Source organism: Gavia stellata, chromosome 16 (genome assembly GCF_030936135.1).
Source record: "Gavia stellata isolate bGavSte3 chromosome 16, bGavSte3.hap2, whole genome shotgun sequence".
Classification (NCBI taxonomy): domain Eukaryota; kingdom Metazoa; phylum Chordata; class Aves; order Gaviiformes; family Gaviidae; genus Gavia; species Gavia stellata.
The window spans coordinates 9,981,676-10,007,886 of record NC_082609.1 but is presented as its reverse complement, the minus strand read 5'-3'; the positions used below and the strand labels follow the sequence as shown (position 1 = coordinate 10,007,886).

The window sequence follows — 26,211 nt, the reverse complement described above, 5'->3', positions numbered from 1 at the left end:
GGCCGCCCGTCTGTGGGGCCGTGGTGTGTCGGCGCCTTGAGGCGGCGCGGCGCGGCCATGGTGCCTCGAGGAGCCGCTCTGCTGCCGCCGCCGGACACCGAGCCGCCGCCGTCGCTGTGAGGCGCGGAGCCCCGCCGCGCCAACCGGGGAGCAGGAGCAAGAGGAGGAGGAGAAGGCGGCGGCGGCGGCGACCCTGCCGGTCCAGGTGATCCCCCACCCGCTGCCTCAGGCACGCGCGTGCCCCTCCCCCGCCCCTCAGGGCGCCGCGGCGCTCCCCGCCCACCCCTGGGGCGCGCGTGTCGGGGCGCGCGCCGCCCCCGCTGCTTGCCCCCGCGCGGCCCGGGGCGCACCTCCGCGCACCCCGCTGCTTGCACGCGTGTGCGCGTTTGTGTGGCGGGGCTTCCCCGACCTGTCCTGTGCGCAGCGCCCCCCTCCTCCCCTCCCACCGCCCCCCCGCCTCCGCCGGCGCTGCTTGCAGCGAGCTTTGCAGGGGGTTACTAGAGTTCAAAGGCGGCGGAGCTGCGCGGGGCCCGGGGAAGGATGCGAGGGGCGTTCTGCAGCGCCGGGGATGAATGCGAGAGTTTCGCCTGGCAGGCGGCGGGCAGGAAATAAGTCGCCGGTTGGGGAGTGTGCGTGGAGGGGGGCGGAGGGGGGGTCGTAGGGTTTGCACGCCTGCATGCATGCGTACGTGTGCTCGGCCGGGCTGTGGGGCTTGACTCGGGCCCAGAGGATGAGTTGCTCCGTGCTGCAGTCGTGACCGAGGTGCTGGCTTCGCGGTGGAGGTTGCGGTGCTCCCCTCCCTCTCTGGGGTCTGGCGTTACCTTCTGCTTTCCGCAGCCGGCTGTAAGTATCCCCTAACCCTCTTTCTGGTGGCCAGACGCCGCACGCCCTCACGGGTGAGGCACGGAGCTGTGTCGTGCGCCCGGATTCAGGCGGTCAGGTGGGAAGAGGGGAGGCCTGGTCCTTCCCTCCTGGAGATGGGCCCTAAAGCATATGGTAATGCTTATGTAAGAAGCAGTCTCTCCGTAGCATGAAGAACAGGGCTTTTTCTCTCTTTCCTGCTTATGTCATGTTAGTTGATTTTTTGAGACCTTCTGTAGCCTTTTAAAGTAAGGTTTGTGATGAGAATTTTGAGGTGTTTTTTGTGATTGAGAGTGGTTTGGTGTACTAAGAACACTTGTGACAGATGGTCGCTTCTAGAGGGATTCTTATCTTTTGGTTGTGCTACCTTTTTGGGGGTGTGTGGGAGCGGGCTGGTGCATAAATAATGTGATTGAGCGAATACAGTGGAAAAAAAGGTGGGTTTTTTTTTTGTTTAATGCAAGTAACTATCACTAAACAAGGGAGAATAGTAGACATCATAGGCAAAACATGCTTTTTGTTTATCAGTGAAAAAGATTTCTGTAACACGTTCAACTCAAATATTAGCCATTTGTGATGTCATTCAAAATACTTTTTTTTAAAGTCTGTACGTGTTGCTGTGTTTGTTTCTTCTGCAATTTTTAGTACAAGAGTTTCTATTAACTTGTTTTGTGGACTTGGGACTTGGATACTTTTAATTATATTTGTGCTGGGGTTTTTTGTGTGTGTAATGCACCCCTAGAGATCAAACTTGGGAGGGGAAGAAGGAAATAATTTTAGTTACTCTCTTCGATTACTTTTGTTTGTAGGTTAATGAAGGTAAATTTAAGTATTGAAAAAAAAATTTTAAGGTGAGAGCTGTTAAGCAATTGCACCCCGTAACTTTGGTTTATCTGCAACCTTGGGTTATTTTTGCCAGTTATGTTAAATAACGAGCTACCTGTGCATGAGAAACTGTATCATTTTGTTTCTAGATAGTTTTAATAACTATGGTAATCAGATGCTGGTTTTTGAGCCATAATGTCATGAAAGGATTTAATTTTATTAATTCTTAAACTCATTAGCATTAGGAGACGTTGTCTTTGTGACCACCATTATGTGGAAGGATTGTAAAAAATCTTGGAGAGCAACATATAGCTGCTGCTTGTCCAAAACACAGGGTTCACCTTGTTTATATCAGTCTTAGGAGGAACTACTGATGCTACAGCAATCTGATTCTGATGGAGATATGAACCGAGCAACATACGTCAGAAGAAATACTGGGGAATTCCTTCCATTGGAGATGGTGGAAAGAGATTAGTATCTCAATCCGGTTCAGCAGCTGGAGTCCCTGGTGCAGATGCAGAAGAGGCACATGTTGCCAATAAGATGAGAACGAAGGGGCATGTCATGGAAAACTGTACAAGCCTGCTAGTATTTCGTGTTGTGCTCTCAGAAACATTCTCTAAGCTGTTTGCTAAACTTGAGTTGGTTTCTTCCTCTTCACACAGACAGGTGGATAGCTTCTATTTCAGTCCACTGGAAATCTTTATATTTGCGTGGTGATTTACTCTCTGAGTCCATTTTTAGCTCCAGGTACACCTGGCAATGTTTGATGTGGTTATAAAGTGGACAGTTCACTGTAGTTTTGCTTTTTAAGTGCATGTTCATGTCTAGCACCTTCAATATGATTCAGACACCCATGCGCCAGTTTCCCTGCCTTTACTTTTATAACATTTCCTTTCATTTTAGAGAAGCCCTGCTGCTTTGTAATTAGTTGCATACTTGAAAGGAACATTCAGAAGTGGGTACTTCATCTCGTGGAGTTTTTCTGGAAAATTTTTTTGGTTGTATGTCTTGAATTTGAACATGTTTTAAAAGGACTTTTCTAAGTGTTTTCACCATTTGTTTGATCTTTCTGTTATGTGAGTCTGGTACTGCAGGAAGCTAAGCTGCCTGTTTGACAGGCCTGGAAACTAATGCTGTTTATTTACAGGACTCAAATAGCTGAGGCAGCAGCAGCAAAGGAAACTTTATCAATATTGACATAGAGAGATCTTGAAAGTCTTATTTTGTATTTTATCTTCTAACCAGTCAGGTAACTAGTTCTTGGTATTGCAGGCTCTAAACATAGGCTGTGTCAGTACCTGAAATGGCTAAAAGCTAAATGAGGAACTGTGGAGGATGAAATATATTTCATCCTGTCATGTAACTTCATCCTGGTAACACATTTGGGTTGCAGTTTTTTGTGAGGCTGATGGGGTACACCAGTTCTACTTGCGTGGCTGGTCTTTCTGTGATCCAGCTCTCTGAGGTGGGTTGTCACAGACTGCATCATCTTGGGCTGTCATTAGTGCTCTGTGTGCAGGTCCTCTGGGTATTCTGTCCTCTGCAGAGGCACTTTGGGATTGCTGCCCAGATTTTCTCAGAATGTGCTGATACAGATGTGGTTAGGCAGGCTTGTAGGTGTAAGCTTGCAAACATGGCTGTGACGGCAAAAAAATAGCTGAATAACTACTTAATAAACCAAACGTTGGACTGGCAAGAAACTGTAGAGTCTAAAAGGACCTCAGAGCAGTTCGGTTTGTTGATTCAATCTAGATTTTTTCTGAAGATTTTGCTTAAAGATATTATTAGTTATATTTTTATTTAAATGAATTAGATTCCTGTCTTTCAGGTGCCTAATGGAGCTCAGTAAATCTGTGATCTAAAAAAACAAGTATCCCCTCTTAGTGTAACTGGGTTTGAACTGATCATACGTAGGCAGAGCACTGATCCTGTGGGAATCCACAGAAGGATTTTGCTGCATACCTGGTGGATTTGTTAACCTTTGTTAACATGTGTTAGTCCCTGAGTTCAGTCCCCTGGTCTTACCTGCTCATTATGAAAAATAAAAGACGGGATGTTTTACAGGCTACCTATAAATAATACACTTGCTATATAATTGAGAGTGTACTGGAACTGCTCATAGTGTTTCAATGTACTCGAGAAATAAATCTTTAAAGAAAACTTTAACTTCACAGCTCTGTGATATGTATACTCATTTCCTGAATTGATTTTCTTCTCCCTCATATAAAACTTGCTAGAATTAATGAAAGTTGCAAATGTAGATTTTTTTTTTCTTTTCTACAGTTAACTGTCTCTAGTTGTTTTTGTCTATTTTCAATGTGCCTTTAGTGTGAATGTGTGTTCACTTATGTCTCTATGAACAGATAAGACGTAGACCTAATTTGCTTTGCAGTAAAAGTTGTTTTTCACAAAGTGTGTTATGTATTTGTTTGGAATGATTAACTTTAGCTGTGCCTCAGTTCCAATTGAATGAGTCTTGGGGGAGTAGGAATTCAGGAATTCATTTGTTTTCTAGGTGGAAATAACCGTTCTGCAGTCACACGACCACAGCAGCTCTATAGCAATCCATGTTGTTAGACCAGATGGGAAAAAAAGGACAAAAAATTTCATTTATTCTTTTTAACTTGTTACATAGCAAGATCGAGTAGTCTGTTTGCCAATCTCTGAATCTTTCAATTGAAGGCTAAATACTCTCCGGTTATTACTTGAAATTACTGAACTACTCCACTGAACTACAAAAACTAAATATTATTGGAAATGCTGACCGGATCCTAATGACAGTGTTACCGTACACAACTGCAACGTTTCACCGCTTTATTAGTATACTTGGTATGCTCACTGTATTTGGCCTTCTCAGCAGAAATTTTTGAGTGCTGTCCTTGTTAGCCAACACTGAACTCGGCCTCATTTAAATTGTATGGGAGCAAGACATCTTTTGCTTTCCTTGCTGCTGACTCCATGGGAAAGAGCTGTTTTGATGGATTGGTGACTCACCCACTCTCTGGAGTTATAGGTTTTGTGTGTGTTTTTTTCCCTACAGACTCTCAGAGGGAAATTCTTTTCTAGGTGCATATCTGATAAACCTTTTCATCCTGTTCCTTCCCTTTTCTTCTCTTTATCTTCTCCCCCCCAAACGGATGATACAAAGATCTAAGTCTCTTGAAGAATGGGATCCTTCTGTACTTCAAATTCCTTTCTTTTTTCACCAAAGAACAGGACAGGCATATAGAAGGAGAGGTTCTGGGGAGTGTGTGAATGCAACCCAGCTGATGGGTCTAATTTTAGTTTTTGAACTGTGACATTGAACTTTTCTATACTGATAGGAGTTGTTTATTTTGGTTTTTTGGTTGTCTGATGACACACACACCCCCACCCTCCACCCTCCAATCTATCTAGCAGAGTTTACCCTATAGGAAAACAAAAACTGGTGATGTTTTTAGTTTCAGAATGTATGATTGAAGAATAATTTGAGGTGGAAACTGGACTGTAGATCAAAGTCTGCTTGTTAATGGACGTATCCAAAGTAACTAGAATTTCATAGATGTGAGGAACAGTTGAAATTGTCTCTTTTGGTTTCTAGTCAGTCTTCCCAAGTGTTTTAGATCCTGTAGGAGAATGAGCATCTTGGTTGCAGATGTTGGGCTGAATGTTGCAGAATCAAGACTGGTTTTGAAGTTCTGATCCTAGAATTGGAACTGGAATTACTGTATCTTTCTATGGTGATTTTTGGTGCCAGTAGTATTAGAATAACTCTTAAATTTGTAGATATTCCAGTGTATTTCTGTAACTATTAAGTGATTTTATAATTAATGCTTTTCTAAATGTAGAAACTTTACTCTGTTAATGTAATTTTGCACCTGCTTGGATAAATAGATGCAGGTTATGTGTGGCCTTTTTTACTGCTTTATCAGTGAGTATTTTCTGCCTGTGATGTTATAGATTTATACAGAAGTTGGTGCATAAACAACAGTTACACTGGTTTAAGTAGCATAGTTCACAGCTTCAGCTGAAATGGTACAATTCTGACAAAACATCAGAAAGAAAAATCCTATTAAAGGGGAAATGTGTGTTACCTTTGAGGGGTTTTGGGTTTTTTTTGAGTTTACTGCTAATCTGTTTTGCTAATGGAATGAGCCGGGACAGACTTGTGATAGTATTTTTTTTTTTTTTAAATTGTGTTGTGCTAATTCTGCTGTTTTCTTTAAAGCTAACCAAGAATAGGCTTTTGACAAAATAGGTATGTCAGGTGAGGGAGGGATCTTTGAAAATTACTGTGTTGTTAGAAAACAAAAACATTTCTGTGAACATTAATCAGTTATGATGGGGAATTTTTAAAAGGTGTTTTTGGTCAAGTAGCACAACGGTGCTTGCAGTCACTTAGGATGTGAAGTCTGATGTTCTTCCTAAGACTGTTCTTTTTCTTACCCTGATTTGGAACAGGGAGGTGTTTGAAATCATAGGAAAAAGTTGTTTGAAGCGCAAACCAGTGGCTTCCCAATTCTGTTCTTAAGTCCATTGTGTTTGGCTGTGTACAACAGTGACCTATTTTTTTCTAGTGTCTGAACATCCAGCATCTCTTGTCATCATCTTTTATCTAAAGGTTTTAGAGGTTTAATGTTGTAATGGTTTTTTTGGGTTTTTGTTTGTTTTTACACCAATCAAAATAATGTATTGTGAGAGCTCTTTACAATATAATGAGGTTAGAGCAATGGACTTTGTTGCTTGCCTGTATTGCGTTCTGTCAGAACTTGGCAGCAATTACAACCAAGGCTTTATTTAACACATCCGCATTTCTAGTGGAGTTAATTTTAAAGGGTTTCTTCTTAGTATTGGGTGCTTTGTCAGTCAGTTACAGAATATGCTGCAGAGTTGCAGTGGCTGCTTCTCATAGCCTATCCATTGTGACATAATGTGGTTTTCAAAGTTTGTTTTGCTTTTGTTTTAACAGGGTTTGAAATTTAGTTTGTTTTCTTAGATAATAGAAATACTGCACTTTTCAGTTCTCTTACATTCTCAAGTATGCGTGTATGAATTTGGGAGGCAAAATTTTTCAGCTTCATTTGGATGTGCTGAACCTCAATTAACTTTCAGTATTAGGAGAAGTCCATGGAATTCTGTGTTTGGAGTAGTTAAGGAAAGTGAAAGCTCAAGTGAGAATTTCCTTCTTGTCCTACATGTTTGGTTGTTGTTGATGAGTGGAAAAGGTTTGACAGTTACGAGAATGTAATTTGAAATCAGGTGCTTGTTGTCACTTTACGTGGGTATTTTTATGACAGAGTGAAAACCTGTAAGTCAGTTCCTGCCCACCCCTGAGCCCTGATCTACTTGGAAAATTAACCTAGCAAAAAACCAGGAGGCAGCTTAATGTCAAAGTTTTAGTTAATTTTGTGAACTTGGCAATCACAAAAGATTTTTTGAAATGTTTCAATATGAACTATTTAAGCTGTGTGCTGAGCATAGGCTTGTATTTCAGTATGCAGCCTGGCAAAAGTCTTTGTATATGATCTGCGTAGCTCCCAACTTTTGTTTGTACAATAGCATATGTTTAAACTCCATCTTTTATTCGCACTAAATGTTGAATGCTAGTATTCTGTAGTAGCTGCTTGGGCAATGGTTTTGGTTGTTCATTCTAAATATTTGTAGTCTTCTGGCTGACCTTTTAATTTGTTTTGGGAAGCATTGTGAAATGCTGGTATTGTGTGGGACGCCTGATGTAGCGGGGAGGCACTTCCTGTGTGAGGGGAAGGATGTGCAGTCTCTGGGGTTTGCAGAGTTGTTGCAAGAGCTCTGTAAAAAGTGCCTACATTTACATAACTTGAAAAGTTAGACTGTGGGCTAGATGATGACAAGCAGCAGTCCTGTAACCTGTGGTTTACTGAGCCAAGTCTCAGTTTTGATCTGTCATGACTTCTTCAGCTGAATTAATTTTATGTCATCATGCCTTGACAAGTGTCAGTGTGGCTTTAGGTGTGCACATGAACAGTTTATGGTAGCATCTTGGACATGGCAAAACAAACAAAACTTCACATGAGGATTGTGTCTGTGTGTCCCCATACAAGAAGGAGGATTTTTTTGGTTTTTGGTATATTAGCATGGTTTCATTTCATGCTGTACTTCCATGTTGGCTTGATAGTGTAAAACTTGCACAACTGCAAAAACTTTTAAAACTTATGCAAGGACAATATGAATAAAGTCCTGTAAAACTTTATTTTAAAAGTGCAGTTCCAAGTGCAGATTTTTCTGTTTGTTTGGTCAGGATGTATTTCTTTCCAATTGTCCCCCTAGTAATTGCAGTTAGGAGCCTTTTCTTAAATCTGACCTCATTGGGGGACTGATGGTGCTGCAGGTGATTGTTTTTACTTGTTTGAATGGCTGCTTGTGGATAAAAACATGCTGGATCATCCCCACCTTGGCCTTGAATACTTCACCTGTGTTTCTCTAATAGTGTATACAATTGGTGGCTTACAAATACAGCCTGGGGTGAATGCTGTTCCTAGGGTGGGCAGGTGGCATGTGGTAAAACCAACACATTTCATTTAGGAACAACTGTCAGTCTCAGCTGAAGGCAGTGCACTGACAGGATGTGGAAACTGATCCTTTTGCTCTTTAAAATGGTCCTGTTGGTGACTAGATCTCTTTTGAGATGCTGTTGTGGATCAGCATTGTTTTCCTTTTTAAAAAAAAAAACCAAAGTGCCCTTCATTATCTTACATCACCCATCTTCTCTGATCGCAAGCCCCAAAGTTAAATTACCTTCTAGTACTCTGGAGTAAGGATATGGTCTTTTGTTTGTATGATTCCTTGCTGTGAATTACATTAAAATAAGTAGAATAGTTGCATTATTGGTCCTAATCTTCGAGACATGCAGCCCTCAAATGCCATAAATATATAAATTCGTAGAGATTAATGAATGTCATAAATGATTTTTTGAAAGCTTAGATATTGGAAAATTATTTATTTCAATTTGCTTTTTTTCAGTTTCAACTTTTTTAGTTGGTGGTTATTTCATTTGAGAGGCATAGAAATAGCATTAAGCTAAGTGGAGGTAGCGTCTGAATTTTGTTGGTGTTTGCCTTCTAAAGCTTATTGTGTTTAATGTTTATGTAGTACCTAGTACATAGGGGTCTTTTGGCTGGGGTCTTGGATGCTAAATTAGTACGAATAAGAATGAAGGCTTATTCAGTGCACACAGTTTGACCATTTTTATTTCAATAACCTGCTCCCCTTCCCCATTTTACAGTATCACTGTGGAAAAACTGCTAGCAAATTGACCTTTATATAGCAAAAATAGAAGCTGTCCTGTCTGGATTTGAATTTACCTCAGTTGATTCATACAGTCATTTGTGGCCACACAGGAAGCCCCATTCATATGATCACAAAGCCTAATAGCTGTTTGTACAGTGAGATTGATCTGATTACTCTTCTCTGTCTTGTGCTATTTACAGTCTGCTGCCAGTTCACAGAAAGGGAAGAGAATGGCTGCAAAGGAGAAGTTGGAGGCAGTATTAAATGTGGCCCTAAGGGTCCCAAGCATCATGCTGTTGGATGTCTTGTACAGATGGGATGTCAGCTCATTCTTCCAGCAGATCCAAAGAAGTAGTCTGCACAACAACCCTCTCTTCCAGTACAAGTACTTGGCCCTTAATATGCATTATGTGGGTAAGTGTACATGTATTCAAGAGAAAACACTACTGTAGTAAATACCATTTTGCTTACTACAAGAATTTTAAGAATTTGGTAATAGCACAATAATATATGAATTACAACAAATAGCACGATAATACATTCATTACAGTTCTGCTTAAGGGACTGTTTATGTTAGCAGTAAAGAAATCCTGTCTAAGGTCTTCTGCTGAACTTTGTTATTCAGCCTTGATACATAAATAGAGTAAACCTGGTGTCTGGAAACAGGATTGATGCCCTGAAAGAATAGCACAGTGACTTTGGCCCATGTCTGGCTGATGAGAAAGCTGCAGTGGAATGCTGTGCAGACAAGAAGTATTGTAACTTACATCATTGGCATTAAACAAGAGACTAGGGAAAAAGTTGCCTAGTTTGGACTGTGACCGCAGCACCAGGAAGTTACCTTTCACTGCTGCATGGATATGGCTCTTCAGTTCGCAACCTTATGAACCATGTATGTGCTGTGGATGTATTAGAACAGGTAACGAGTCCTTATGTTGCAGATAAATGGACAAAATTACTAATACAGCTCAGGGACCTGAGGTTTGAACCTTGGCCTGCAAGTCTAGCTCTGGAATGCTAGATGTCTGTTTTTAGGAGATGAAAGGCTTGATGTTCTGGGACCTGCTCTCCAGGTGGGTATGTGATTCATCTAGTGACTGCACATGGGGTTAATTAGGGATTGGATCCAGGCTGTTGAGGTTGATAGCCAGTGATGATCCGCATGAGTACTGCCTAGCTTGGAGAGAAATGGCTAGCATATAATTTTTCTACTCTGCAGTGTTTCTTCCTTGTAGATGGCTTTGGAGGATAAAAATGTACAGCAGTCAGCTAAAGGAAACAGCCTTTAGTTAAGTAGTTAGAGGACTGTGGTTTTTTGAAGTAGCATGTCCAGTTTTTTCATCCTGACTGCAGCAGTGTTGGCATGTGACTTTTCTAATCTATTAATGTCTATTGTCTGGGAATTATTTACTGCCATTAAAAGCACATCTGGCTTTCTTTATTATGGCTCCACTATACTCATGCTGGAATAGCAATGTACTTTCAGTGCAAAAACTTGGTGTTACAGTTCTGTGCCCTTTTCATATGTTTGTGGGAGAGAGTACTTGTTTGTTGCTCATCAGTGTGACGCAGCACCGTGGTGGCATGTAAGTACAGCTGGCTTTCTCATGTGCTTCTGTGCACACACGTACCTTTTAGGAATTACTTTATCAGATCAGTTTCTAACAGTTGTGCAGTAGGCTATCAAGATGTCAGTGGGTAATTTCCAGTTGTGACACAGCCCCTTTTTATAGTAATTTGATAACCTTGTCCTTGCTTAAGTGTGTTGAGATACACAATAAAAAGCACTACAGAGAGGGTAGGTATTGTTACCAAAGTATTTCTCACCTGGATGCTATTTCAGTACTAAACCAGTGGATTTTGACTCTGTGCTTTTCATACAAGTTGTGCTTTTATGCTGGTGCACATTCACTCAGCAGTTCTTTTACTTTTCTGTTTTACAATATTGAGTGTCTGTACTTTTACTGCTCCAGTTGGTAGGTGCTGATCAAGAAGGGCTTCTAAATCATCAAACAAGTGGCTTGTTCTAGAAGACTTTCAAACAGTTCCCAGTGACAAAACTTTGCTAGTACTTTTCAATTAAAGTTGATTTGTTTCAATTCCTTGGTTGTTGGTTTTTTAAGCTGTGTCAGTGTGGGCTAAATCAATTTGCATGCCTACACAAGATTTTTATATAGATTTAATTGCATCAGTTTACAGTATAGCCTTAATTAAAATGATGTATCAAAATATCTGAATTGGATTTGTAAGGAAAACAAAGTACTTTTCTACCAGTTTGGGAAATTAAGCTTCTTTGAAGATATGTTGGGGGAAATTAACTGCCAGTGTGTAATTTAAATAACAATTTACCATGGATATGTTTCAACATGCTAATCTGTTTTATTGAGGAAACAAAGCCACTGCTCATATTTGCAGTTAGAAAACACAGTATCAGCAAATGCTGTGGCAGTTCTGCAATATCAAACAATTGCTGAATTTCTTATATAGGCAGTGTAAGATACTATATCATAGAAGTGCTTTGAGCAGCTTAGGAAATTGGGTGCCTCTGTCTCGGGGAGGTGCTCAAGGAATGATTTGATTAGAGAGCCATAAAAATCAATAAACTCTACCAATCTTGATATAGTGAACCTTTTCCTGGAACTAAGGATCCAAAGTTGGAAATTTGCTCAGAACTGGGGGTTACCAGGAATATATTTTCTGTTTTAAATGCACTCTTTTTCTTCCATCCATTTGACTTAGTTTGAAAAGCCAATTGTTTTTGATCAAGTGGGGTGATGTATGTTACAGTGTGATTCATGTTCCAGTTAGCAGTACTGGGAATGTAGTAAAAGCCTCTAGGATGCAATTTGTCCTTTGATACAGCTTTTCCCTTTCGTATCTTTTCATGAAACAGCCCGTATCTGCTTTAGTGAAGGAAAATAGTCAGTCCTGATAACTGCTCAACTGCAAGTTCAGCTGCATGAAATTTAACTAAATATGCATAAAGCAATGCAAACAGCAGAGATAAATTTCTGGTTAGAATTGTTGAATGTAAATAGATTAATTTCATACAGGAAAAACTGCGAAGTAATTGTGTTTATGGACTTTATCTGTCAAATGGCACTGTGGTTACTGTTTCGGCAGGCATAAAAGGCCTGTGAATGGCCTGCAATAGTTCTCAATGTGCACTTTAGCTTTTGTGTATAAAGTTTGTGTTATGTTGCTTTATTTCATGATTCCATTTTCTTGCATATGAATTATCTTCTAGAATCACCATTAAAACTGTTTTTCACTTCTTAAAACTTTCCTAGGTTTGTCAAGTGTGCTTAAAAAGGCAAACATCAAACTTAGTTAAGCAACTATTCGGGAATGTCTCTGGCTGAAAAATTTTTGTTCTGTGTGTGTAAATTCATAGCTGATGGTCATAGGATCTCGTCAAGCTTAAAACTTGATTCATCACACCCGGTATCTTTCTGGAAGTACTTTTGGTACATTTTACAGGACATTTGCTAGATAATTCATTGAAGACTTAATTTAAAATTACTAGAGATGCTTGGGATTAAAAGGAGTTGACCTGTGTACTTGAATTTTATTTTTTTTTAGTAGAAATTATATTAAAAGCAGTAAAAATTCTTTTGTCCTCTGAAAGGAGTCACATGGAAGGTTTGGTTCTGTAATCTCTCTTTCATGCCATCTTTTTAAATATAATAAAAATATATATGTGCATATATATGTATTTTTTTCTTCTATCAGTATTGAAAAACCCTGAATTATAAGCCTTATTTGCATGTGACCTGTGACTGAAAGTGCGTTCTGTAGTTCTTCCTGGAGTGTTTAGGAGTGTCTTGTCAATAAGCAGTACTGGCTCAGGACTCTTTCCCAAATACTCCAAGTAATCCTGTTTAATATTTCTTTTTTTTAACCTGTCCAGACAGTCTGGCTGAAGCGTGGCATGTGATAAATTTGTGTGCAGTATGCTGTATTACCAGATACAATTCTGACAGTTGATGTGCTGTTATAAGGATCTGGGGGGAAAGAAGCTTAGAAAGCAAACCAACTTTTTTGTCCGTAACTGTTATAGGTATAATGTGATTTCATTAAAATTGTTTTGTATAGATTTAAAGTAGCCTCTCCTTCAGGAAAGATCTGTGCTAACTAAAATGGCTTTCTATCTCAAACCTCTGCGTAGGGTAGCCTAGCACACTCTGCTACTGCCAGACTTCCGTGTTTTCCTCTGCACTGCAGAGTAGCTTTGAGAAGACAGTAACTTTTTTTATTCTTTTGATGAAGGTGGAAACAGTTGAAACCACGTAATTTCCTTCTATGAAGGGCAAAGCAATGCTATTTGTGCTAACTGGTAAATACTCTGAGCCAGATGGGAAGAGCTGAGTCATGAGCTTAACCTGTAATCATAGTCAGACTTGGAATTTAAGTCGCTGTCACGATAGAGGCACAGAATTGCACTAAATACATAGTATTTTCTTACGTAAGAATAAAAATAAGAACAGTTTGCCATCTTAAATTGTATTCTTTGTCATTACAAAAAAAAATAAATTCTTGGGAAAAAACATAAGGAAACTTTAAATACTTGGAATAGGTGGAAGGTGCGTCATCTTTCACAACCCTGTTTGTAGTTGCAGTTTCTTGAACTGTGCAGTTATTATCTTAATAGCTTGGTCACATCACTTGCTAGGTGTGAACTACTTGTTACGAATGCTGCCTTTAAAAAGGAGGCTTAAGGGAGGAGAAACCTTCTGAACTTACTGCCATCCTGTGTTTGCTGATTGCTCTCTACTTTGGTCTGCTCACTTTTCTTTTAAGCTCTTGTGCATTAATTAGAATATCTTTTATTTGGATTGCTTTTTTGTGGTGGTTTTAAGAGGAAGGCTATAGTACTTTGATTCAAACACAGTAAAAAGTGCTATGTGAAGCTTCAATGTGAGAAGAAAAAAGCAGTCAGTTCATTCCTGAAACAAATTTCCCAAAATTGTGAGAAAAGGATGCATTACTAAATGTGTAAATGCACTTAATGCATACAAAGACGAAGTGCTGCTCAAATTCAGCATCTCTGGGTTTGCTGTCCCATGTCTTCTGTCTCCCTCCTGCCAGCAGCATTTAGATAAATGGGTAGTAGAACTATTTTCTGAGTGTTACTATTTTAAACTGTAGCTATTTTTAACCAAATGCAATTTTATGACTTGGACTTGGTCTTTATTTCTTAAAAAAATTACTTGCTATGTGTTCATATTCTTTTGGATAAAATGCAGTGTATGCTGCAGTTGGTAAACACAAAAGAGGGTAGAGCGTATTCCATGCTCAAAATACAGCATACCCTTTTTTCTGTTTCCAGCTCTAGAGACTGCAGATTCCTATACTGCTTCCATAGTGCCATAGGCTTTTACTAAGTAGCTTTCTCAGCATATGTATACTTTTCTGTATAAGGTAACTTTTCTGTATAAAGCCGGTATCTCTTTTTGGCAACCTGAATCACTTCTTATTTAAAACAACCGGAAAAAAGCCCCCCAAAACCCCCAAACGAATAGCAGCTTGCTTGAAATGAGACACTTAAAATTTTGAGGTTTGCTTGACTCTTGAGTACCAGTCTCATGACAACATTGCAATTTGTCTTCATAATTTAGAATACATTGTGACTGTTTATATTTTTACAGTTCCACTTCTGTGCTCTTTTCCAGTACTCTTCAGGTTCTCCATGATTGTAATTAGTCCCAGAACTCTGATCATTAGATTTGCTGTATTATAGAAACAGCCTCTGAATCATACGGCAGAACTAGAATCAAAAGTCCATTTTATTTGTTCAGACAATACTGTAAATCTGTGCAAGGAACTCAATTCTTGGATTATTTATACTTAGAGTGCCCAATCTGTTATGCATTTAAAAATTTAAGAAACAGCTGTTGAAACGGGTGGCAGTACTCCAGTAATGAGTAAATTGTTTTGTTGGCATTATTTTTAGAGATGTGTGGATGTTGATAACAGGATTTCTGATCTCTGTTTATAGTTGGACTGTACCATGACTGGGTGAATACTAACTTCTTTGTGTGAAAGTATGTTTAGATGTGTGTTTTCTCAGTTTAGAACTAATTTTTCAACGTATTTTCTGAAGGGCAAAATACTTACCATGTTAGCTCAAAGTACAAAACTTCTTGTGAGTGAGTAACATTTGTTCGGGCAGCTCTAGCTGAGTGGGAGGGTGAGGAAGAGGTGTGCTTTGGCATTGCCATACAAAAAACATCACTCCCCAAGAATGCAATACATCTTAAAGCCCGCTGTACTTACGCTGCATTGAACAGGTATTCAGTTAGCGGTGATGAGACAGGCTAGATGAAAGCTACCCTTTGTGGTGCTAGTACTGGTGCATCGGTGGCTGCTTGAGACTCATAGGGATTTCAGCATGAAGAGCTCTCTGAATGGCTTGGCTTCTAGGATGATTTCAGTGGAGTGAATTTTGCAAGAGCCGTGTGTTGGAGCTGCCCCTGCAGGAGAGGTTATTCTGTGTGGTGGCAGAGGTTCTGTATGACCTCGCCTTTTGTAACAGGGCAGATGAAGAACTAGTCTCACTCTCAGGACAGCATAGCTGTCGCATTCCATTCAGAAGACCCCGTTTGGCTGAGTTATCCTTCAAAGGATGCTTAATATGAATTGAGGATGTACAAGAGCTTTTTGTCTCTCCTTTTATGTGACAAAAATAAGTGGCTGTTAGGGTTCCTTCTGGGCTTGAGCTAGCCTCCAGTGAACAGGCCACAGAATCCTCCTGGTAACTTCTGTATCATGCTTTTAAGTACTGTGAGCTCTAAAGTGTGTCTTTTAAAAATCATCCACTCTTGAGATAGATGCTTTAGACATAGACAGTTTATTAAATATCTGTATAAATTGTTGTGTAACCAGTCTGATTACTGGTTATTCTGAGAATTAGACACAGTGAAAATAAAGGTGCCAATTGTTGTTACGCTACTTCTGCCATATCAAATACAGTCTTTCCGAAGTCTGTCCTGTGTTACTGGTATTTGTATGTTGTGGCCAGATAGTCTTCTGAATAAATCAGAATGAGGACAGTCAAGGGTTAGGCTGAAATAAAATTACTAACTCTGTAGTGCACTGATCCTACATTGTGTCAGGAGAGAGAGGCATTTTGATGGTATTCTGTCGCTCATGACTTGCAAGTTGCTTTGCAAGTCATTGTAAGATGAGCCCTTTACCCTCAGAGGATATGGGGGAGTGGAAAGTTAGGGCCCCCCAGATTAATTTCCTGGTAGAATCCAAGCAATTGTACTACTACTTTCTGGCACTTTAATTCCTCACTTTAGTATCCAGTGTGAACAGCTGCTTTTCTTTTGCGGGCAGTGTTTCCTTGGCAAGCCTCTGCAGAAGCAGTATCTAAGAGATGGTGTGGTTTTATTAAGAAATGTTATGAACTCTTTTTCATGTGCAGAGTTCTCATTTTTAGACTAAACCTGCAGGAAACTTTGAGTAATAATGTGAAGTGGACACAAGGGATCTGTAATCATGCAAATGAGCACTAAAATGCTTCATAAGGAGGACAGGTTGCAACTTTGATCATGCTCCAGAAGCCTCTGTTGTATGCAGCATGTCAATAAAACTCAGACACCTGAGTCGGCAAAGAGGTAATATGGGGTGAGAGAAGCTGGGAAACACCTTGGTGGTACACAAACAGAGAGAGATTGCTGAAAGGCAATCTGTGAGTTGCTGCTTACTGTAACAGTGAGCATTGCACAGTGAGAGGTTTTCATCTAGCTGAATCAACAGTTTGTAAATGAGGTCATGAGCTAGTTAATACATGTGTTCTTGTCTAGCAACGTTTAACTTAGCTTTTCTGCTTATTATTGTTTTCACAGTTTATTTTTTCCCATGGGGCCTAAATCTCTACTGTCTTACACGAGACAGTAGAAGTTCTCTGCTTCCTTGTGCTCCTGAATAGGTACTGAGTGGTGGGTCTGTGTGTTTGTAAGGTTGGCGGAATGGGTCTTCTGCAGTGCTCCTTATAGCTGGAAGCCTAAGGCTGTAATTCTGCTTCTTGGTGGCCTACAATTCTGTTTCTTGGTGGCCGCGTGCTAGGGCACTACTACTGTATTCAGGAAGGAGTTTATTCTCTCTCGTGTCTTTATCTTTTTTATAACGTCTGTTAGAACGGTTTCTTTACCAGGGCAGGAATTGGGCTTCACTGACCCTGCTGCTTACACTTAAACAGAAATGTACTTGGTGAGTTAAAAGGGACAATACACTGAGTCCCAAGAATGACAATAGCCTGCGTGGCCTAAATCAAGGGAGGGGAGTGCTCATTGCAGCCATAGAGCTCAGAAAACTTTGGATGGAAGTGGGCATTAATTACTGTTAACCCATGTCTAAAGGTTACCCAGTAAGATCACTGTTTCTCAAACTGTAAATCCTTGTGCATGGAGAATCTCTCCAAAGGGGGATATATGTTCTCAACATCATGTTTTCTTCTGACAGAGGAGGTGCAAATGAAAACAGAATGTAATGCTTTAGATGAGAAAGCTACTGTGAGAAATTTAATTTCTTGGTCCTTTGTTTTGAAGTAGAATCTTGTTTATGCCGTACACTAATTACACCATTTGTCCAGGCGAGAACAAAGGGAATGGAAAATTGCTGCTAGTATGTCTGAATTTGAGCTTGTCTTCCTTTTCTGCAATGAGACAGTTTGGTAATGAATTATTTGCTTTGTTTTTTTTGGCAGAGGCATTGTCGATAAAAATGAGGTTGGTACCACTTTGGGAATAGTGCCTCTGCAGCAAAAATGCAAATATCGCAGTATGAAATGTGTTGAAATCTCTCTCTTATCAAGTCACAAGAGGGAATTGTAAATAAGAGTGAAAGGGAACTACTTTAAATGTCTCTCACTCTCCCCCTCTTCAAAATCTAACAATTAGAGCAAACAGCTGCTTCAAAGTGAACATTTAAATTCCAGCCGAAACTCATGAGTGGTGGAGTTCATTGCTCAAGCTTCTGCAGTAACCTTGACTGTCTTGTGTTGCTTCCCTGTGCAGCATTGTAAGCACCTGTGCTGTTTGGAAGCCCTCTGTTAAAGGCACAGATGTGATAGTAATCTTCTCAGCTTTTGATTTTTTTTTTTCCACTCCTTCAATGTAACCTGCTATTTTTTAGTTGAAAGTTGTGACCATGTAGAGAAGAATAAACTTCAATCACTTCTAAAATACTCCTATATAATATGGCTGTGTTGGAGTGCAGTTACTGCCCTCTAAAATGTCTTCCTCTTACAGAAATTATCCTAGCACTGCTCAAGTACATCATCATGTGGCCAAGGAACAGACTTTCATGTGATAGAATAAGGTAAAGAAGATGGCAGAGCTTAAATGCAGATACAGTAAACAGGTATTCTTAGATTATTTATAGACTAATAGAGGAATAAAAGACTGCATAATAAACTCCATTTAGTTCATCACCTGAAGGTGAGTCACGGGCTATAGTGAGAAGGAAGGGTTTAGAGATTCAACTCAAGTGCTAGAATGATACATGGTTGTGCCATGTGGGTTGTTCTGCAGAGAGAATTGTCCCTAACTAAGCAATCAAGGGAAGGTGGTGACTACAGCAGAGATGAGGTGTTCAGAATGTCTGCAGATGGTGTGAGAGCTGCTGGAGCTGGCTTATGATGCTGTGGTGTGGTGCAAACTAGTTAAATGTCTTCATGGAGATTGTGCTGAGAAGTTCCTGCTCTTGTCATTTGTGTATTTGGTAGAAGGAAGGTGGTGAACAGAGAAGGTGAATTCCATAAAATACAGGTGTTTGCTAAGAAAACCGATGATGCAGAACATCTGCTACGTTGTATTAACTAGAAGCATATTATTCTGTATAAAACAGTTGCTAGAAGGAAACTACTGTAGTGCTGGGTTTCAGGCCCTTTTAAAAAGCTCAAAATAAAAATCATAGAATCGTTCCATAGTTTGGGTTGGAAGGGACCTTTAAAGGTCATCTAGTCCAACCCCCCTGCAATGAGCAGGGACATCTTCAACCTGATCTGGTTGCTCAGAGCCCTGTCCAACCTGACCTTGAATGCTTCCAGGGATGGGGCATCTACAGCCTCTCTGGTTAACCTGTTCCAGTGTTTCACCACCCTCGTTGTAAAAAGTTTCTTCCTGACATCTAGTCTGAATCTACCCTCTTTTAGGTTAAAACCATTACCCCGTGTCTTATCGCTACTGGCCCTATTAAAAGTCTGTCCCCACCTTTCTTATAAGCCCCCTTTAAGTACTGAAAGGCTGGAATAAGTTCTGAAGCCTTCTCTTTTCCAGGCCAAAGAACCCCAATTCTCTCAGTCTTTCCTTATAGGAGAGGTGTTCCATCCCTCTGATAATTTTTGTAAATGATCACATGGATACTGTACAGAAACTAGTGATGGTGACTTGTATGAGACTTCATTTTAGTCAAAGAAACTATCAATTATTTCAGCTTTTGAAAAGGCACATCTTCAGACAAATGTGCAACTTGTCACATCTACTTTATGAAAGTACTTGAAAAATTATCTTTAACGTTAAATACGTAAATTGTCTATTTGTATTTTAAAAAGGTAAGTAAATAGGCTTTGTCTGTCTATCTTCACTCCTACCATCTGTCATATCTGAATTGATCTTTGCTTGGCATATTGTGAGTCTGATACCTTTTCTAGGAGCATGTTACAAGTTACCTTCTTGGAATGCCTAACTATTGATAGAATTTTACAGAGATAGCTTATTGAAGGTGGCAGATACTAAGTAGCCTTGAAATACTTCTACATAAATACTAACTGACTCTGAAATTGTATCTTTTTCAAATATTGGAACATACTGTGTTCCCAAGCTGTTTTTTAGTAGCTGATTGTCCCACTATTTAGGAGTGCTTAATCTAGAGTTACGTTATTTTCTTAAGTATTTTTAAAAAGCTCAAAGTATAAATTAACTCAGTGAAAAAGGCTGTGCCCAGTGTTGCTGAATAGATGGATGAAATTTTAAATGTAACGTGACTAGTATAGCTGTAAGTGTCAGGTTAAGTTCTTCTATAGTGTTTTGTTTGTAGCTGCAGGGAAGTTGTTAGCTGTTGCTGGTTTTTTTCCTAAATGGGTTTCAGTGCCAGGCACTTAAGCTGACCTTCAGAAAGAGCCTGAGTGCACTGCATTGTGATGGAGAGCTCAGAAATAAAGATTAGTAAGGGCACCATGCGCTAGGTTTTTGACCTGCAGAGTCTGTCTGGAAAGGAGAAGAGGATGGGCATGTACCATCCAGTTGTGAAGTGGACTTCAAAGTACTGCTTTACTTAAGTATCCTAATGGGAGCAGGTTTGAAAAAAAGGATCAGTGTTCTGCTTGTTGGAGAGGCTGCTGAGCAGCCAGGCTATGTTCTTGAAGAGTAAAGCTGTATCTGCATCGGGTGTTTTTCCAGTCTTACTAAATGCTAATAATAAGTGAAGGAACTGCTGGTGTAAATGCCTACAAAATCCTAGGCTGTGCCGAGTCTTGTCCTTGATTTATGCAACACTGATAGCTTGAATGTGCTTTAATATTGCTAGTATGAAGACCAGCCTGTGTGTCCCCAGCTCAAGTTATGGGCAGGCAAAGTGTCTTTAAACCATATAGTGGAAGAATTAAAATGTGTAATGCTAATCAGTGTGGAAAGGTGTTGTCTGTGTCCTTGGCTTGAAGAAAAGGATTTTCTTACATCAGTTGACAGTTTGTTGGATGGATAGGCTTTTTTCCCTGCGACACTGAAACTTGCTTGGACTTGGAAGAAGAGGGAGACCTAGGCCTGTTTTCCCTTTGTTACATAGGTTATGTTAATTAAGTCTTGTTAAAATACTGTGGATCAAGTCCACTTCTTGACATCTAAATGTAATCTTGCAGAAGCTGGTAGAGCTATTTCTGTTCCTGGGGGAGAAAAAAGAAAAAAGTGGCAGGTTTTTGTGTGCTTTGTGTTTTGATGAGAGGAAAATCTAGGTACGTGAATTTTAAAACCAAATGAAAACAAAGGTGGTTAAAGACATCTGAATAACTTGAGTCTTAATTCATATTAAGAAATTCGGGATTAATAGTGTTTATTTGAAATTTCAACCTCTGCTTTTTGTTACAGGTTACATCTTAAGTGTTGTGCTCCTAACTTTACCAAGGCAACACCTGGTTCAGCTTTACCTCTACTTTTTGACTGCACTGCTGCTTTATGCTGGGCACCAAATTTCCAGGTAAGAATAAATGGATTAATATTGTTAGCTTGGTTTGGGAATTAGAAAAATGACTGCTATTTTGTTAAAATTTTGTATAAACAGGGTAGGTCTGGTTTTGTGGAGGCCTTTTTACTATGCCAGACACATAAATATATCTTGCTGTTCTTTGTCTTGAAAAAGTTTACGGAATTAAATATGCAGTCAGTTAGTTCTGGTGTATTTTCATTGACTTAAAAGGGATTTTGAGCTATGTTTCTGCAGAGTGTAATGTCCATTAATCTGAGGAGAGAAAACACCACAAGACTAAATGTGGCCTCTGATACAGTTGAGTTACTGAATGGCTTGGCTAACATGCTTTCAACACTGGAGCATTCTACAAAGCAGACAGGACATTACTTTTAGTTTCCTGCTACCTATGATGAGACAGAAAATAGAGATATGGAAGATAGTAGAAGTAAAGTAATAGTGGAATTTATTCCTAAATTCATCTTTGTTAATGTAATATATTTTACAATGAAAAAAAGAAAGGCATTTTGGATCTAAAATGCAGAGCAAGAGGCCGAAGAACTCTTGAGTCGGACAAGACAGCTGATAATCATCGTTTGTTTGGCTCCAGCTAAATCTATTGAAAGCCAATGTAAACTGTCATACCAACAAGAAGTTTAATTGGAACCAAGGAGAGTGGCATCATGTTAATGGCTTTATGTGGAAAGTTTTGAAAATATGGACTTGAACCTGATTTATTTTGGTGCCTGCTGATAGAGGAAACATTTAAAAATGTGCTTTTGATTGATTTAAGTGAAGTAATAGGTTTGTTATTTCTGCATCAAAATTGTTTTTCCAAACAATTTGCTGGAATATCTCTTACTCTGTGTGTTGCAGTTCAGGGGAGTGTTAATGAAGGTTTTGTGGTGACTTGAGATGTTGCTGTTGTGGCTGTCAGATGGCTGCAGTTAATGATTTCCTGAATGGATGAGGGTGCAAGAGAGGAATTATGGCCTCTTATTGCCTGGGTAGGAAGGAAAGAGGGGTTTTTATCATCCTCAGGGGAGTCCTGAGTTTTTATAGATACAGTTTGTGGGTGTTTCTTATAGGGTTGAAGGCTTACTTTTTAGAAAAAGCAACCAAACATTATTTAAGAACTTGTGGCATTGTGGGACATGGTTTAATGGGCATGGTGGTGTTGGTTGATGGTTGGACTTGATGATCTTACAGGTCTTTTCCAACCATAGTGATTCTGTGTTGCAATAAAAATAAAGCTATTAAAAAAAAAAAAAAAGCCATCAGATACCAGGGTTTGGTCTAGAACATTTACAGCTAGAGATCTTTATGCCATTCTGTGTCTTTACATTTTTTAAAAGAAAGGGAGATGGTATGGATTTTGGTTGATACATTAAGGGATAGCACTGTGTTTGATTTTAATATCTTTTTTGTTTGTGTTTCTATGTGATGTGAATTGTGACTTCTATTGCTTTGTGAGGTTTGAGACTTTACAGGCTTCACTGAAACATGTTAGAGAACTATTGCTTGGACTGTTCGGCATATTCGTACTAAGCTTTGTCTATTTGATGCTTCTGGAGTGAGTTAATGAAGACTTTAATTAAATCTTGCATCAACTGGCACAAAAAAAAATATTTAATTAAAAGATGTCTTGGATTCAAATAGTCCAGCAGTATTCCCTAGCTATTTTGCAAAGCAAATGTAGTTGCTAACACTTTTGAGTGAGCTTACCCGTTCCCTAGAAATAAGACTGACTTGGTTTGGAAGGAAGCACTGTGCAAGGGGTTCTCAGCAGCAGCTTGTGTGTAATGTGGGGAGTGACACTTGCATTAGCTTTTCAAAAGAATGTTTGAATTCCATTAGTTTTCATATTGAAAATAATAAAGTGTAACACAAATAAAATATTAGTGGAGTTATTCCTTTTATTGCCAAAGCTATCCAGTTCCAACTGATGTTTCTATTTAGCAGACTGATGATAACAAGACATACAGTAGTCACATGTGCAAACTGTTCCTGAGTGGTTTTTGTTAATAATTCTGCTTAGAGCTGAAAATTTCCAGGAATTGCTTGCATACACTACCAATTGGGATGCTATTTAAGACAGATGGAGAGGTCTTATATTGAGGCCAGTTTGGTTAATGCAAATTATAGAACAAGACCAGAATCAGCTGGCACTTGTGACTCTGCAGTGTCCTGGAAATTCTGAGCTGTTGAAAGACTGCAGCTTTCAGTGCTTTTTTTCCACCCCAGAAATAGCTTGTGGTTCAGCTGCAAGTCTGGGAATATGAAGATCTGAATTTCATAGTTAAGCTCTGACTTCAGACTTCCAGGTCTATATGACCTTGACAACTCACCTAACTTCTTAAGTGTTTCCTTATCTGCAAGACTGAGAATTGCCTTAATGTGTAAAAATTGATTAGCTAATGTTTGTGAACACTTGGAGAGTCCAAGAAGATGCTACATTTGTATGTAGCATGTTAACCTGGCAATTTGGGTGGAGATAATTCACCATCTGTTTATGGAAAAAGAAGTCCACTTTAAAAAACAAAATTCTGCAGTTCCTGACAAAAAAAATGGATGCTGGTTTTATTTTATATGTAGCTGCACAAATGTCTTGCTTAAAAGGATCACATTTCTTTTCCCCATTTCCAGCAATAAAACTTGGGAAAACAAATGATGCAGTTATGCAGGAAAGAAATGATGCAATTAAACACAGTTACTGCTAAAAAATTGAACCTACATAATTATCTTATTTCATGTTTTGCAGTTTTGTTATGATTGTATTCCAAGTGTTGAGCCTTGCAGAGCTTAGAATGAGAACATGGTGGGGGGCCGGGGGGGGGGAGAGCAAGAGACTGAATTGTTTCTTAAAATTTTAAGGTTGTCTGTAGACATTTAAAACCTTTGAGAGTGTGTTTGATTTTGATGGTGGACATTAATCAGCCAAGGTAAATGTCAGCAGTATGAATCAATTAGGTCAGATAACAACTGTGCCTCACATCAGTCAATTACAAAGCATATTTTTAATAACAGAAGTCCTTACTGCACTTTCAGTAACAAAAAATGGTCATGTGTGAAGCACTGTATCTCTTCACCTTTTTAGAGCAATGTTATTCATGCCTGTCCGTGACTATATGTTAACAGTCCAGCAGTTTGATTAAATGAGGCTGGGAATGCATCTAGAGGATGAACAGCAGGCAATCTGATATAAGCTTTATTCTTATAGCCTAATTTTCTAAAGTAATAATGTAGTTTCAGTCATTTCATTAACTAGTAAATAATGATTTTAGCATTCTTCGTTTTTTACATTGCTGCAGTAAAGTGAACAATTCTCAAATGTAAAAGCTGCAGCTTAATACGGCTTTAATTGATCAAAATTGAGTGCAGGCACTTGCTCTTCTCAGCATCTTGTATGGCACTGCAGCTGTTCGAGGCATCTTCTGATTGGTTTCTGTGCCAAAAGATCCTTATGTTTGTACTGGTAATAAGAGAATCATTGCTTTGACTTTCCTTATTCAGACACCATCTACAAATACTGTTTAAAAAAATTAGGAGATCTTAAAACATTGCTTCTCCAAGCTGGTAGGCCTAAAACTCAATTAATGAGAGTTACGTAAAGAATTAAGCCAAGTACAGACCTCTGTGCAGATGACTGAATCAGATAGACAATGGTAAGAAATGTAGCTTGAAGTAATTTGGGTCATCTCCAGGCACGTTCCTGTTGTTGAAGAAGCAACTGTAAGTGCAGCTTTGTTGGTGTGTCTTAGCTAAATTGTGTAAGGTCATTTTGCTGCAGTTGGTATCCTGGATTATTTGGTAACCTGTTGCCTAACAGATACAGAAGAAACTCGATGTCTTCACTGCTTTCCTTCTAGCAGTTTAGAAATAGCCACTGTTCTCACCCTAAATTTGAGGATGGAGCATGATATTGCTAATATAAAAAGCCATCTTCAGCATGTTGCAAATGGTGTTATTTTTTTCTCCCTTTGTAACTCTGGATTATCCTGTTTGTGTTGCTAATGGCTTCAGAAAGTGCTTTCTGCAGGTTCATATGAAATAAATAAAAAAAAAAATACCCAACTTTGTCCCAAAGATTACATCCGTATAGATGTTGGAAGGTAGAAAAAAACCCCTTGTCCTTAGCTATACCTTGATAGCAAGGGGGAAAGTTCTATGTAGAATCAGTTGTCTTAGGTGCCTTTTCAATCCTCATGTGTTTTTAATTGTAGGTTACAGTCAAAAGAACCCATTTCAACATACCTCGCATATACTATGGCACTTGAAAAGCTGCAGTGAGTAGGCAGGGTTGTCAGCTATGAAGAACAGGCTTTGAAGTGTTTGTTTTAGTACTTTGAGATTTATGTCTTGAATTCCAAAGACTTTTTGCAAATGAAAATGTGAATACCTTAGCTTGGGGTAGCAAGCTAATACTAGAAGAGGAGTATATTTCCACATTTCTGGGGAGAAGGGAATCCTTCCAGTAGCACTGAGTTGCGTATTTTTCTGCACTGAAATCAAAGAGCAATTCTTGTATTGGTTGTGGTTTCTGGTACTGTTTGCCTTGCTTTGACTGCATGTGTTCCCAGCAAGTATGTCTTGCCTCACTGGTATAAATAAATACGTAATAAATGAAGTGCCATGCTCCTTGAGCAAACAGATTCTGCTAGCTCCATGCGGGGTCAGATCAAGGGTGTCTATCTGGCATTCCTGGGATGTGATGCAGCTAGACATGAATGACTGGACAGTATCAGCCAGATACGAGCACAGGTTTAGTTGTGCTGCTGGTGGCAGAGTTGGTAGTGTCATAATACGGCTGGAGCAGCATTCATCCTGGGCATGGAGAAGGAAGGGTCGCAGGGCAAGGCAGAAAAAGGGGCTGGAGATCTGGGTGCAAAGGGTCATGAGTATTGCCTGCAGTCTCATGGCAGGGGATGAAGGAGCCGCTGGAGAGTTATGGCTGTGCTGTTCCAGGATTGCCTTCTGAAAGTGCAAAATGGTTGCTCTTAGTGTGAAGTTCCTGAGTTCCTGAGTTATGTTGCTGTTACATATGTTAGCTTGCTTGAAAGCAGAGCTGATGGATGATCACCACCAGCA

The 26,211-nt window shown here is 39.5% G+C and overlaps 1 protein-coding gene across 1 annotated transcript in view; it reads left to right on the top strand.

Moving 5' to 3' along the window:
- The first annotated feature begins 822 nt into the window (after window positions 1-822).
- RNF145 (ring finger protein 145) overlaps window positions 823-26,211 on the top strand; it is a 45,832-nt gene continuing 20,443 nt past the window's right edge. The window contains exons 1-3 of the mRNA XM_059825244.1: window positions 823-843; window positions 9,135-9,348; window positions 21,027-21,135. Of these exons, the coding sequence (XP_059681227.1) occupies window positions 9,165-9,348; window positions 21,027-21,135 (293 nt within the window). The 5' untranslated portion in view covers window positions 823-843; window positions 9,135-9,164. The remainder of the gene's footprint in view (window positions 844-9,134; window positions 9,349-21,026; window positions 21,136-26,211) is intronic.